General features: G+C 50.2%; 1 protein-coding gene across 3 annotated transcripts in view; it reads right to left on the bottom strand.

Moving 5' to 3' along the window:
• Positions 1–1,463: 1,463 nt before the first annotated feature.
• pkd1a (polycystic kidney disease 1a) overlaps positions 1,464–14,079 on the bottom strand; it is a 38,096-nt gene continuing 25,480 nt past the window's right edge. For 2 of the 3 annotated variants that reach the window (XM_057036626.1, XM_057036628.1), the window contains 31 exons: positions 13,683–14,004; positions 13,370–13,586; positions 12,949–13,108; positions 12,699–12,851; positions 12,462–12,606; positions 12,019–12,330; positions 11,838–11,926; positions 11,375–11,693; positions 10,993–11,167; positions 10,612–10,876; positions 10,249–10,444; positions 9,886–10,056; positions 9,669–9,812; positions 9,378–9,588; positions 9,166–9,292; positions 8,982–9,092; positions 8,773–8,822; positions 8,356–8,570; positions 8,192–8,270; positions 7,967–8,082; positions 7,303–7,505; positions 6,796–6,990; positions 6,572–6,711; positions 6,327–6,457; positions 6,123–6,198; positions 5,921–6,046; positions 5,641–5,812; positions 5,273–5,563; positions 3,967–4,101; positions 3,377–3,703; positions 1,464–3,169 (listed from right to left, as the gene is read on the bottom strand). In XM_057036626.1, the coding sequence (XP_056892606.1) occupies positions 2,273–3,169; positions 3,377–3,703; positions 3,967–4,101; positions 5,273–5,563; positions 5,641–5,812; positions 5,921–6,046; positions 6,123–6,198; positions 6,327–6,457; positions 6,572–6,711; positions 6,796–6,990; positions 7,303–7,505; positions 7,967–8,082; positions 8,192–8,270; positions 8,356–8,570; positions 8,773–8,822; positions 8,982–9,092; positions 9,166–9,292; positions 9,378–9,588; positions 9,669–9,812; positions 9,886–10,056; positions 10,249–10,444; positions 10,612–10,876; positions 10,993–11,167; positions 11,375–11,693; positions 11,838–11,926; positions 12,019–12,330; positions 12,462–12,606; positions 12,699–12,851; positions 12,949–13,108; positions 13,370–13,586; positions 13,683–14,004 (6,270 nt within the window). In that variant the 3' untranslated portion in view covers positions 1,464–2,272. The remainder of the gene's footprint in view (positions 3,170–3,376; positions 3,704–3,966; positions 4,102–5,272; positions 5,564–5,640; positions 5,813–5,920; positions 6,047–6,122; positions 6,199–6,326; positions 6,458–6,571; positions 6,712–6,795; positions 6,991–7,302; positions 7,506–7,966; positions 8,083–8,191; positions 8,271–8,355; positions 8,571–8,772; positions 8,823–8,981; positions 9,093–9,165; positions 9,293–9,377; positions 9,589–9,668; positions 9,813–9,885; positions 10,057–10,248; positions 10,445–10,611; positions 10,877–10,992; positions 11,168–11,374; positions 11,694–11,837; positions 11,927–12,018; positions 12,331–12,461; positions 12,607–12,698; positions 12,852–12,948; positions 13,109–13,369; positions 13,587–13,682; positions 14,005–14,079) is intronic. The other variant, XM_057036627.1, reaches the window with a different exon arrangement.

Here is a 14,079-nt window from a genome sequence, read left to right as displayed (position 1 = left end):
AGGCTTTGGCGCTACTGTTAAGCAAGAATATAAAAAGGTCTTAACGCTCTAAATGGCTTACTTCAGAAACGCACTCGGGTTTAATAGCTTTGGTTTTCGAGCTACAGTTCAGGGTTGTGACGCCTCTGTCACATTAACACTGATCATGACCAGCAAAAATATATACACACACCACAAAGCACCAATATATACAGAAATGTACAAATACAGACAAAGCGTCTATCAGAAGGAAACATCTCGTTTTAAAAAAAAAAGGATTTTGCTGGAGTTTAGGGAGACAATGGGGTTTTCATAAAAATTCAACACTGTTGGCCTTTAAAATAAAGTATAATCAATGGCTTGAGTTGAGCACACAATATATTTTCATTAAATTAGTTAAAAAAAAAACATTTCCCCCAGTTTTGGAATAAAAAGGATGGGTTCCCTGAGATCTGCCCACTGGATGCAGAAAATACTGGGTGTATGCTGCTCAAATTAAGATAAATAAGAAAAAAAAAGCTATGTCTTCAACATAATACATGTACAGATGCGTCTATGTTGTAGCTGTTTAGATACAAAAATTAAAATACACGCGTTAAATATGGTATTACATATCAGCTCCATTAGGAAATAAAGTGCTAAGTACATAATGGACCATCCGTCACTGTAAAACCGATCATGCAAAAATGATGCAAAAGCTTTGGCAGTGTTGATATTTCAAATACAATACGAACCTTCCTCTACGGGAACGGAGCTTATACGCTTTATATCACGCCACATCGAGAAACAATCTACATCAGAGTAAAAGTGCTTTATGTCAACCCATTTCTGATATATTTGATAACCGACACAAGACCGAGTCGTTCCGCCTGATGAGTGAACCTGTGTAAATGATCAATGCAAAGAAAAAGAAAAATCCTTCTTACTTCCTTAATTATAAGCAGTTTCTACTTTCTACCGCCTCCTGCCACATCCCGAACCTCCTTCATGTCGTCACTCACGTCAGATCCCAAGCACACGCATGTGATTTAAATAGTTCAAATGCTGCATGACAGTATAACAAGGTTATTTCGGGAGGGGTTATTCCCTTAAAACGAACTTCTTGATCAAGCAGAAGATAATATTACTCACCATCCTTGGAAGGTAGGAATGTTGTGTAACCACGACAACACTGGTGGGTTCCTGTAGGTTTCCTTCTTGACATGCTGCGCAGTTTTATCTGCAACCTGAAGAAGTGGCTGCTGGGGAAGCTTATGTGTCTGTCTGTCTGTCTGTGTTAACATTGTCTCTTGTGTGCAGCACAGCTACACACCTGTACCTACAGCCTTCGTGCATGTGCGCAGCGGCAGCGGGGGGCGAAAGTAAAATGAACAATATTGGCTGTTTAAAAGTGCAACGGAGTGTCATAAAAATGATAAATCCTAATTTTCCGAGAAAATGGCGACCTGCTACTTTTCGGGGCGGCTGGGCCGACAGGAAAATAAAAAAATAAAATTAAAATCGCTGACATGAGTCGCCCAGAGCGTCAGGAATTTATCCAATCAGCGTCGACGGATGTGGTGCCTGAGGGGTCACCAAGATAATCGCCCCAAGCTGAGCGTGCTGGTGTCAGAGTCCGAGATGTAGTGACATCGCCACAAGGGGGCGCTGCTGCAATACTCAACTGCATTGTGTGTAAAAAAAAATAAATGTGTAAAATCTATAAGTTTCGTGTAAAATGCCTCAAGCTATTCATATTGGCACTGAATAAAGATATTTCACACAGCTCTGGCCGCACCTAGAATATTTTCTACCAGCTGCCACTGCGCGTGTGTGTGAGTGTGTGCGAGCGCTTATCAGTGGTACCATAAAACAACAATTTTCCGATGTGGCAAAAAATGTACGCAGGGTGACCAAATCAACAAAACATGTCCACATACACACGTAAAGGAAAGATGCACATGAAAAAGACCGATTGCACCGTCTCGGCTGAGCACGCTCACGTGCTCCTGTCAGCGACACCATGTGACCTCCAGGGCCGCATGGCATCAGGGGTCGGGTTTAGTTCGAAGACTCGGGGGTTTCTCTTGGTTACCGATGTTTACGTTTTGACTTTCGTGTTGCTAATCAACCCGGTTCCGAAGGCATCAGGTGACCTGCACCCAGCTGCTTTTAAAAACCCAAAGTCGGATTTTTCTCTCCGTCTAGTTTACTGCAGTGTCTTTCAGAGAGTTGCATCAGGGGGCCAACCAGCAGCCCCCCCGCCCTCCTCTCATCATTCCATTTGTCCGACTGTCTCTTCCATTGCGAGTTCTCAGGGCTTTGGGTGTCCTGGGCTGTGCTTGTCCAGGTTGGGGTGCACTTTATTTTTTAGAGGCGGGGTTTTACGCTTCCTTTTGCGTGTCGGGATGGTGGTGGTGTGAGCCGGGTGGTTGAACAGACTGGAGGACGGAGGCGTATCTCTTTCCACGGGGGGGTCCCAGTTCTGAGCGTTGGGTGCGAGCAGGGGAGGCGGAGTGGGTGCAGGGGTGGTTGGAGGTACAGTGGGCGTGTTGGTCCGGGGGAGGTGGGAGTCAGGAGCCGAACGAGGCTTTGAGAAGGGACTGGAGGCGGCCGCTGGAGTCTTTTTCAGATTGGCCGAAGCGCTTCCGTCTTTCGGAAGTTCACTCTTCTCCACCTTCTTCCCCACGCCGTGCTTTTCTTTGCCCCTCTTTCGCTCCCTCCATCCGCCCGCGGTCTCCACCCTGTCGCCGCTGCTTCCCTGAGCGGCCCCTCCTTTCTCCGATCCCGCGTGTCTCCTTTTGCTCTGCGCACGTTCTAATCTGCACTCCACGTGGTATAAATCCTCTGTTGCCACGGTGACCCGGTCAAGCTGCTGCAGGAGGGCATCCAGGGTGGGGAGCAGCCTCCTCAGAGAGGCTTCAGTTTCTGCTCTCTCCCTCCAGTTAACGTTCCCCATCATTACTCCAGGACTGAGGTTCAGACCGAGACCCAGTCCAAGTCCCAGGCTCACCCCAGGGGCTTCTGTCAAACTACAGGGGCTGGAGGAAGCCGGGCGCCACGAGGCCTCAGAGCCAGCGTCGATGCTGTCAGGCGTAGGAGGGGACTCGGGAGCATCCAGTGGCGGCAAGCACAGGGACTTACAGTCACCGGTGGAGGATGATCGAGAGGGCGGCAGCTCCATTCCCTCAAATCGAACTTTATGACGGAACTAAGGGGACAAAGGAGCAAAAAACAAAACATTTATCACTAGAAATTTAAGTTTTTCTTCCTTTAATTTAGGGGTGTCTAGACCCAGTCCACACGACATCCCAGCCAGGATTTCCCTCCCACCAGGGAGACATCTGGTGACAGCAGTTTGTGCCTGGTGGGACAGAAAACCCGGCTGGACTAAGTGGGACAGAAATAGAAAAGGTACCTCCTTGGCTCTGCTCAGCCCCATCCACATTTTGAGCCGCCTGAGGAATAACTCCACCATCTCGTAGTCCTGGAGATCCACAGCCGGACGGTACAGCTCCGCTCGCGCGCGCTGGTAATTCCTCAGCAGCACCGATATCACCAGCCAGAGGAACGCCAGACGAAGAATGGCAAACGTTGTGTGGAAAACCAGGGAGGAGATGGTGTTCGAGGGCCCGGTAGTAGTCCAGCTGGCACGCCACGAGAGCAGAGTGCGTCCACTGGTGCCCACCAAGGACAGACAAGTGGAGGTCACACTGTTGTAGCCATCGATGACCGAGTGAAGAAGCTGAAACGATGGAAAATACGAGGCTTCTGAACCACCTTTACCCACCAGAACAGAAGAACGAATGAGTAAGCAGAACCAGAAGAGAGTTTTTCTTCCAAATCTCCATTATTTAAGGTCCCAGCTTTGTAAATGCTGCTCACAGTTCAAACGAGCCTCTATCACGGTCTAAAGGTCAAAGGGAACTCTAACAGTTGGGTTAGGGTTAAAAAAACTAAAAGATGCTGAGAGTAACAAAAGGAGCAGAAGAAGAGAAGCGGCCTGACCAGGTGGCCTGCGTGCGAGTACGCCAGCAGCAGCAGCAGCAACGCGAAGGCCACGGCCAGCAGCTCCCGGACCGAGTGGCGCAGAGCTCTGCCAAACACGGCCCACTCCCGGAGGAACCGCAGCTGGTGGGAAACCTGCAGGAACAGAGGAGGAGGTTGATCTGTAAAAAAGCACCAATCAGCTAAACGGTGGCTGGGTTAAGAAATAAAAAAGAGAGAAATCATTAATTGAGCCACAGGTTTGCCAGAGTGGCTTTTGCCCTGCTCAGTTATTGATCATCTCCCTTCTGAAGGTGAGCCCACACCTCCCTCAACAACCACATTTTCTTTTTCCCTGCACTCAGCACATCTTCTAAAGCTTTTCTCATACAGTAACTCCACACACGGCGCTCTCTGTGTTCATCAAAGTAGATCCCCCCCCTCGCTTCTGGCTACAGGAGCACGCAGTAGTTCCTTTGTGAGGGACATTCTCAGATCAGGCCCCTAAGGGCTCTCATTAAAGCCGAGCAAAGTTGTGGTCATTGCCATCATCTATTCTGTCAAGTCTCTCCACAGAAAGAGTGGGTGTGTGGTTCCGGTGGCTTGCACCAACCCTTCCGTCACAGGTCGTTCTAGTCCAGGCATGGGCAAACTAAGGCCCGGGGGCCACACGCGGCCCGTTAAACGTTTTAATCCGGCCCGCCAAACTTGAAAAATTAAATGAATAAACCTTGTTAATGTTATATTTTCACTGCAATTCTGGTGTTTTCCCACTAGAAAAAAGACAGTCAGGAGGAGAGTGATGGTGATATCCTGAAGGATAACAGAACTTTCAGTGCTTTAAAATAGAAATGGTTATTAATTTTTTTTAAAAAGGCACATTTTAATCATTTGATTTTAAGTGTTTTAAGACTCATTCCAAAGTCAGATATTTTGTTGTAATGCTTCTCTTCATTTTCATTTGAAATTAAAGCACATGTTTTCTCCATATCCCAAGATGTGTATTTTTTCTCCAATGAGGTGAGGTTACCAAAGCACTCCATCCATCCATCTGCTCCTGGTCCGGCCCCTTTGTCAAATGTTAGAACCCATTGTGGCCCACGAATCAAAATGTTTGCCCACCCCTGTTCTAGTCTTACGTCAGCTTCTAGCATTGAAAACACGACTGCGCCGACTTCCAAACATCCTGCGTTTGTGCGCTCGTTGACTGGAAGCACAAATTACCTGCAAGCGTTTGGGCCACTGCTCATGTATATTCAAAGGAAAGTGTGTTAAAAATGTTGCACATTGTTCAAGCCTGGAATATCTTTCTTCGTTTGTTTCCTACCTTGAGCACAAACACGAACAGCAGCAAAGCGCTGGCGACTGTGTACAGCTGTGTCTGTCGGGCCAGAGGGTAGAAGTCTGTGAAGTCGTCGTGTGGATGCTTCACGTACAGCGTCCACAGCTGCGTGGCCATAGCGCAGCGACTCAGGTGGAGCCCACACACGGATGCCGCCAGAGCCAATTTACAGATGCCCAGAGCTCTCCAGGTGGACAGCAGGTAGGTGTAACCTTCTCTTAGGAAACCTGTGACGCCTGGTACCAGGAAATATAAAACCAGAGCGAGGAGGATGATCTAGAGGACACAAGGAAACAAAGTGAAGCGTGCCAGTCGTTGACGCCAACACTGTCGGGTGAGTTGCAGCGTGATACCGTGAGAAGGAGCTGCAGGTCCAGGCCTGTGAATGGCCACAGGGTGATGACGTGGAGGTCCATGCTGGACAGAGCCCGATCGGAGACCGGAAACTCGATTAGGAAGGAGAAGACGGCCAGGAGATTTGTGTTGATGTTGTACAGCGAGAACTCCACAACCACAGCACGGGTCCTGTAAACACAAAAAAACACGCTTGAAGCCGCAGGTGGCTCGCTTCCTTTAAAATGATCCTGCTGGATTTTTAAATTTTAAGCCCCGCCTTCATCGTGTTTTTTTTACCTTTGGTCGAGCCAGTGGTGCTGCTGCAAGGAGGAAAAGGCCTCCCCCAGGCTCCCGTTCAGCTGCAGCACGTCTCTGCTGTCGTTCGCCTTTAACCGACCTGACCGCCACGCTCGTGGAACGCTACTGGACACAGGTGAGACAGGCGTCATAGATGTTCACCAGCAACCACACAGCCGCCTGGAATTCTGATCGTTCTTACTTCACTGCACTGATATTCCGATAATCGGTGATGTTCTCTGCCGTGCCGTCTCCGCCGACTTCCGGGATGACGTCATCTGCAGGCAAAATATGAAAAGCTGTGTCAGTTTTGTTCAGAACCGGAACCAAATGGGACATAATATCCGCATTGATATTCATGTCTTTGGATTCAGCAGACACGCGCTAAATATGAAGCTACGCTCACTTTGCTTGTCAAAGATCTGGCGGAGTCTCAACGTGCCGAGCAAGACGCTTCCCGTGTCTCTTAACAGGGCCGAGTCGTCCAGTAGCCGTGGAAACAGCGACTGGTTGAGCCACAGCAGAACACTGCCTCGGCTAAAAATAAGAAAAGGGTTTTAGAAACCTTTTCCATGTAAAAATCGCCTTCTTAACTCTCCAGACTTGAACATTTTCTTGACGGATGGTTCCGCCGAGTGTGTGAGGGTGCACCTGCTGACGCCGCGGTACTCGGGCGTGCGTAGTGCTCGTTGGAGCTGCGTGCGCAGTCTCAAGCTGTGCGCGTCCTTGTCGGAGTCCGAGTAGTTGAGCAGCAAAACCACCAACAGGAAGAACGTATAAACCAGGAAATTCTGAAAATCAAACAAAAAGGTCACCACGACGACGAGGCCGACCGCGCTCTCGTGCACCGTCTGGCTTCTCTGGTTCTCACCCACCTTCAGCATGGTGTGCAGCATGTGGACTTTGCGGGCCTGCTGTCGGGCCTGGGAAAGAGCAAATCCCTGAGGTGGTCTCACCTTGGAGACACGTTGGACCACCCTCTCAACCCGAGGGAACTCCACCAGCACGTCCTGGTCCTCAGGACGCAGCCGACGCACATACACAGCATAATAGACGGCCTCACACGCCACCTGTGCAGCAGATGGGAGGCAGTGGAGCAGAGGAGGTGAACCCAGCGCAGCAGGGGTGGAGAGGAAATAAGGATTTAAAACGAGCAGAAGTGCATGTCTCTAAAATCTGTTCTTTTATGATCGCAGCCTCCATTGACTGCTGCTGGGAATATCTGCTAAATTCCCCATGTATTTGCCACCTAATAGCTGCCGCCGAGTCACCTGAAAGCTTTTTGTGGGAAACAGCTGCTTTATGAGGCTGAAAATGGGATGTGAATGCGGCGTGAGAAAAGCAGAAATTAATGTGCGTTAAAGAAATAAATAATGAATCACCTTTATTGGTTCCAACAGCAGGCAGGAGCACAGGAAACTGGCGAAACAGGAGAGGAGCCACAACATGGCAACGTTCTGAGTGAACCCTCGACCCGCCCACATGGACACGCCGCTGGCCAGAGCGATCCCCGTCCAACTACCCCACAGGGCAGCACGGCCGCACGAAGGGGGAAACCGGCGGGGACGGCACACATCTGTCACAACTGGAGATGAGGAAGGGAAGACGGAACAACACAAGTAAGGGATCTAATAAAGGAGGGCAAACCAAGCGAAGATACCGCGACCATTTTAATTAAAAGCTAAATTGGAATGCCTTTTGTTGTCTTTTAAGGTGAAAAACCTCAAAACCGTTTCATCCCGCTGCAGGGCTTCAGTTACACACACACATATATATGATTAACTACAGTTTTATACAGAAAATCGGTCTCAAATTCTGTTTTTAGACCCATTGAATTCAAAAACTCAACCCTATTTATGAAAACACACATGTTTCTGTTACCACTTTATAATATACACTTGCCTGAGATGGACACTAATGACTAGCAAACGACCAAAACTGCCTTTCAACTTTAGAACCACAGACCTTTGCCAGTGGTTAAAACGAGCACAACTGAGGTGTCACCCTGTCGCCATGGCGAGGGTACGCCGCTTCTGTGCAAGTCACCTGTGTTTGAGGTGAATGCGGTTCTTGGCGGGTCTCTTCGCACAGACTCCAGAGGAAGAGGCTCATGGTGTTTCTGCAGGAGAATCACTTCGGTCTGATCTTCAAAAATGCTCGACCTGACACACACACACACACACACACACACACACACACACACACAGACGTTGGAGAGAAAATCCAGGATAGGTGATGCAGAAATCTTCCGAGTTCAAAGGTCCGACTTACAGGTCGGCCATCTCGCTTTCATCAGGCTGAGAGAAGAAGCGGTGTCCGTCTGTCAGGATGTGTTTGATCAGATCCTCGTCTAGGGAAAAAGCATCACTTTGGTCTTCAGCAAAACGAAACAAGTTGTGTCTTTTATACCGCAAACGATGTGTTTTTCTCCTCACCCGACGAGGTGAAGTGTTTGTGCCGCTGGTTGGCTCCATCCTCGTTGTCTGCGTTAAAGGCCATGTCGACACCCAGGTGCCTGCTGCCCTGACCCCTCTTCAGCCTGGGCAGCCCTGCACCGCACCCCACCCCTCCCATGGCGGGGGCATCGCTCAACAGGTCTGGCCAGTCCCTGACCTCCATCTCCCCTTCTGTCATGTCCCAACTTTCCACACTGAAATACAGCGGCGCAGTTAGTCTCTGGACAACCTGGGCTGTCGGATGCTTAATGACGATTGCGCAACCCCCAAAAGCCACTTTTGGATTCAGGCCCTCTTCACAATAAGATAAATCACTGAGAGACTTTCTGCTAGCTGCTGGCTGATAAATAATTAACACTCTTTTGGTGCGCTGTGGCTGTAAACGAATTAACAAACCTCCTGGTTGATGGCGAGGGCAGGTCCACATTGGTTTCCTCCGAGTTGGTCTGAAACAGAAAATGAAGCGATCAAGACAGACACAAGGACTACTGCAGTTACAGGGGTAGAAATATTATTTTCCAACTGTGCGACTCATTTTAAGCTGTTCAGTGATTGAGCTGACAAAAAGATCAAAATGCCTGACAGCCAAGTCAGAACGACTCTACCTCGCCATTGTAAAAGAGGAAGGAAGTTCCACCCATGGAATTGTCCAGGAAATCATCGATCTCCACTGATTCCTGGTCCACCTGTGGCGGCACCTGCTCCACAGACACACACTGACATCCCAAAAGAAATATTTAGCTACATGTTTGGTCTCTAGTGGGTTCAACAAGCATCGCTTCTACGTACCTTGCTGCGGCTCATTCTGAGCAACGTGAAAACGAGCAGGTAGAGAGGGTACGCCACCAGACAGGTGACCACGCCCACGGCCACCGTCTCGCCACTGAGTGAAGCGAACCTAGACACAGGTCGCGGGCTGCGGGGCAAAAAGAAAACAGTTCTGTTGTCAACACAACGCAAGTGAGAAGGATACAGCAAGAGAAGAGGGGAGATTATGACACCTGTATCTCACGTCCACCACGATGCTGTACCACAAAGTGTTGGCCAACAGCAGCAGCTGCAGCAGCAGCGCGCAGCAGGTGGCTCGCTGCAGGCGCGTGAAAGGGCTGCGCGGGGGTCTCTGGAACAGCGACAGCCACAGGTGGCTCTCACACAGCGCCCTCTGCAGCTCATATCTGAGAAGACGTGGCAGCTGCAAAAGCATAGCCTCTTCTGAAGGGACAAAAAGGAAGCGATCGTGTGAGCTAACAGCCATGAACCATAAAATGAAACTACAGCAAGCCAGGCCTTACCCGAGGCCTCCACCTCAATCTCTACATGCCCGTCCGTTTTCTCATTGTCGACAGACAGCCACTCCTCCACCAGGAAGTAGGAGCTGCTTCCTGTCTGCAGATCTTTGACCAGGACGTACTGCAGCATCCACGCTGGGGACAAACCTGGGGAGAAGATCAGTCGATGGTGATCACATCCGCTTCATTTGCTGATTGAAGCCTGCCGCGAGCTCGGTACCCTTGTTGTCGTGCCAAATCCGTATTTTCCAGACGTTGCCCAAGCTGGTGTCTGTGGCGATATGAAAGATGTCGAGGGCATTTCGCGCGAAGGATCCCCTGCTGTCAAGATGGCGGTGACCGCTGCGGCTCTCGCGTCCATATAAACTGATTCCCACGTGAGCTGTGGTGCCTAGAGGTCCAGAGAGGTTAAAAACTTAAGTATCCTCAGTCACTATTCACCTCCGCTGCTTTATACATTCATACTTTTTAATAGCAATAGATTATTTTTTGAATGTTTTACTAGAATGGTTCCATATTTTATGAATATTTTTATGAATTTTATTTCTAAACATGGCCAACGAGGGCCCACATTAAAACTCACCAGCCCCTCGGCTCCACCCAGTCTTGACTTGAATCTCGTACTTAAAGAGGCCATCGCAGCCACAGAGTGGAACCACCGCAGCCCGACGCAGATCCAGCTGGTCCAGCTTGTGCAAAATGGCTGCTGCCACGACATAAGACATTAAGCCCAGCACGCACACCAACAGGACGACCAAGCTCGGCGTACCAGAGCGCTCCTGAGCGAGAGGGAAAAAAAAAAGAGTTTACGGCGTGCGTTGTGACGCAGGCTGCCGGGTCAAGTCAGTCTGATACCGTTTCATTATTTAAGAAATGTTAAGCTTCAGTGCGTTGGATGCCCGAATAAGTGTATATTTAACTGCGTGCATCAGGTGCAGGTACTGACTGGGACCGTGAAGCTGATCGCATTGGCCGGCACGAACAGGCCCGCAGCGAATGCGGTGAGGTGTCTGGTACGGCAAACGGCTCTGCTGGCGTTTGTTTCTGCCAGGGGCACCATGCCATCTGTCCGCCACTGCTTCTCGCTCTCACTGAAGTACTGGCACAGAGAGGCGAAAACCCCGACCTCCAGACGGACGCCGGCGGCCCCGGAGCCGGATCCGCAGGCCGTGCTCACGTTGATAAAATAGTCCAGCGTGGTGTCGTACAACCTGCGTGACACAGAGCAGGGGAACGAGGTCTCGGTCAAACTGAGGGGAAATCTGACACCGTCGGTGATGTGCTGGCTCCATCCATCCATCCTAAGCGGAGTAGGAAAGACTCTTACTCTGGCGACAGGAAGAAGGTGTATTTCCTGTGGTCCAGGTCATGACCCCTGGTCATACCGAGCGTGATCCTTTTCCTGTCGGTGCAGTTAAACTCGTTGGGTTTTTCATGCGAGTGCAGATAGGCCGTGATGCTCAACTCCTCTGCATCTTCCCTCTTATCCTGGAGACCGACATCTGAGGAAGGGAAGGAAAAGTGGGAGTAAATAATTCAACGCAGTGAAAAACACTAGAGGACTAAATAAACAGAGACAGCAATAATAATAAACAGACGCCATTTGTCATTCATCAGCAGCGCTCTCATCTGGTTGCGATACAGTTTCTTCACAAACGAGTACACAAGTGTGCACGTGTGGTTACACAAAAAGAGGAGCGAGCGCTCACCTTGTAGAGAGGTGAAGTTGAGCTGCACAAAGAGCCCTGCGCGTCTGTTGGTGTTCCCCACGCTGACTCTCACAATGACAGAGTCACAGGAGCTGATGTTCACCGCTCCTGCTGTCGGCACCCCCCCTGTTCCAGCACCCTCGGGACCGGTCTCTGCTCCGTTACTCCCGTTGTTAACGGCGACCGTAATGGCTAAACTGTCATCCAGTCCAGAGATTGGAATGTGGGTTCCGTTTTCTGTGCGGAACTCCATGGACGCCACCTCGGTGGAGACGGTGTAGTTGGCCACATAGTTGAAGGGGAAGGGGTTGGATTCCACCTGATGGAAAGAAAAAAGTAGAGCGTGCAGAGAGCGTGAAGACAGGAACAGGATGTTCGCTTTCTGGGTTTCGTGCAGAGTCTTTGGCACCAGCGGCCATTAAATTTGGAGAGACTTTAATGAGTTAGCCGTTTTCTGGAATACCTGGAACAGGAGCTGCATGACGCTGCGTCCTGCAGCGGCTTTGCCAAGACTGTTGTTGAAAGCTCTGGGAATGGAGAACAGCTGGCAGTCTGGAAAAGGAGGACGGTTCAAAACTGATACAAATTATCTGACAGAAAAGGCCTGTTAGTGAGCTAATGAAACACTAACTACACAAACCCACCTGGACTGTTGTTCCCATGGTAACAGAGCAGGCTCTGAGGGTCTGCCAATTTTCCAGTTGCAGCAATCTCAGCTCCCTTCAGCACCAGCGGCTCCTCGTTAAGGACGCGGGCGTGCATGAGGATCAGCATGAGAACCGAGGATAAGCTGTACGCCTTGGCCGCCACTCGCAAGGGGTGCGGCTCCAGCGAGGGGGGAGAAGGGTCCAAACCTCCCATATCCTTCGGGATGAACGAGGGCGACGGGGAATCCACGTACGGCGGTTGGTTGTAAGACTGGGATGTCGATTGGCTCACCTGATGGATCAAATCACCTGGATGGACGGGAAGGGGGGCACGAGGAAGAGGAGATTGACGGACCTATCTTTAGCCTGTTGAAACAGCAGACTTTGCTTCGTGGGTCCCAGTTGTGCTTAAAGGCTAAAACCAGGACACCCGTCCTTACCCATAATGTTCAGAATGTTGTCAGCTATCTCAGTCGGGGTGACGATGCCCTGTTTGGTGTCCGTTTGCAGGATCTCGAGCATGGACTCCAGCTTGTTCAGAGTACTGTTCTGACACTCCTCACAGATGAACTCACGGCTCACCGCCTGGAAAAACACGTGCAAATTAACAAGGGTTAGCTTCCCAGCCCTTTTTTCCACCCCAAATCTTCTTCTCTGCCATCTACCCGCTTGCTCACCGTGCATTGAGCCAACGCCGCAGAGGTCTGCTGGATGTCATTAACGGTGGTCAGGTCTAGAGCGGTCAGAGCTCTGGTGATGTTGTTGCGGACCCTCCCTCGGTAACCACGCTCAACCCGTGACACTCGCACAGATTCTCGTGTCTGCTCATACTGGGAAAGCAGATTTAAAAACGGTCCAAACTGTTATTTTACAGGGAAAAAAATTTAAAAAATGACTGTCTTGATGGCTGTTGGCTCATCGTCCTACCTCATTGAGGACAGTAATAAGAACTAGGGACAGCTCTCGGACCCGTTGGAAGTCTCCTTGATCCAACAATTTTTTGAGTTTGCTGTCTATCAGGTCCGACAGCCAATGAGGAAGGCTGCTGTACTCGGGGGGCGGATCTGGCAACACAACCTTGATGGTCCTGGACACAAACACAAAGCTCTGACATTTTGTCTTCTACAACTAAAACAAGACTCACATTACAACAAAAAAATATTTAAATGAGGAAGGAAATGGGGGAGATCAGAATTTATCCACATTGCAAAAACTCTAGATCCAGTCCTCGAGGGCCACAGTCCAGCCAGGTTTTGTCTACTTGGTAGGACAGAAATCCTGTCTGGACTGTGGCCTTTGACGACTGGACTCGGCACCTCTGCTCTAGATGAACGGTGGATATATTTACTTGTTGAGTGCCCTAATGGCGGCTCCCTGGTGGTCTTCCACCGTGATGAAAACAGACACGCGGTGTTGGGCTGAGCTGAAGCCTGGAGGCAGGAAGGCTGAGTGCTCTGGGCTGCTGCCTCTGTACACGTAGAACTCCTCACAGTAGTCGTCCCTGCAGCGGTTCACCAGCAGGCTGTAGAGCAGAGGGGTCTCTGAGACTCCCAGATCACTGTAACCTACAGAGAAGAACGATGCACCAAACAAGAGAAGAAGAATGGTTTAGAAAAGACATAACAGAGGTTCTCCGTTGGGAGATAGTCCATCCGAATTACCTGAGCAGCTGAACTGCACACGGTCCAACAGCGTTTCTATCCTCCAGACTTCATCTTCTTTGTCTCCGTGCTCCTGGCCGGTTTCCCCTCCCCTCCTCAGGTGACACTCTCCACCGTCTGGGGGCATATTGTGGTGAAGAGTGATGGAGGCAGCTCCCTCGCCGTCCAGACTGTCATCGGTCACGTGGAGGGTGAAATTGTAGGACTCCCCGAGGTGCAGCACGCCCTGCCGCAGAACCAGGTTCATGCCGCCGCTTCCTGTGGTGGTGGAGGACGAGTCCAGGACCAAAGTGTCGTTCTGAAGCGTCACGGCACTCCAGCGCTGAGAGAGAGTGAGCCGGCTTTTAATTAATGGTCTCGTGCTTACAAAAAATCGGGATGCTAAAGTCTTCTCTAA

This window comes from Takifugu flavidus, chromosome 6 (genome assembly GCF_003711565.1).
Source record: "Takifugu flavidus isolate HTHZ2018 chromosome 6, ASM371156v2, whole genome shotgun sequence".
NCBI lineage: Eukaryota > Metazoa > Chordata > Actinopteri > Tetraodontiformes > Tetraodontidae > Takifugu > Takifugu flavidus.
The sequence above is the reverse complement of the archived record's forward strand: the minus strand, read 5'-3'. Positions and strand labels throughout refer to the sequence as shown.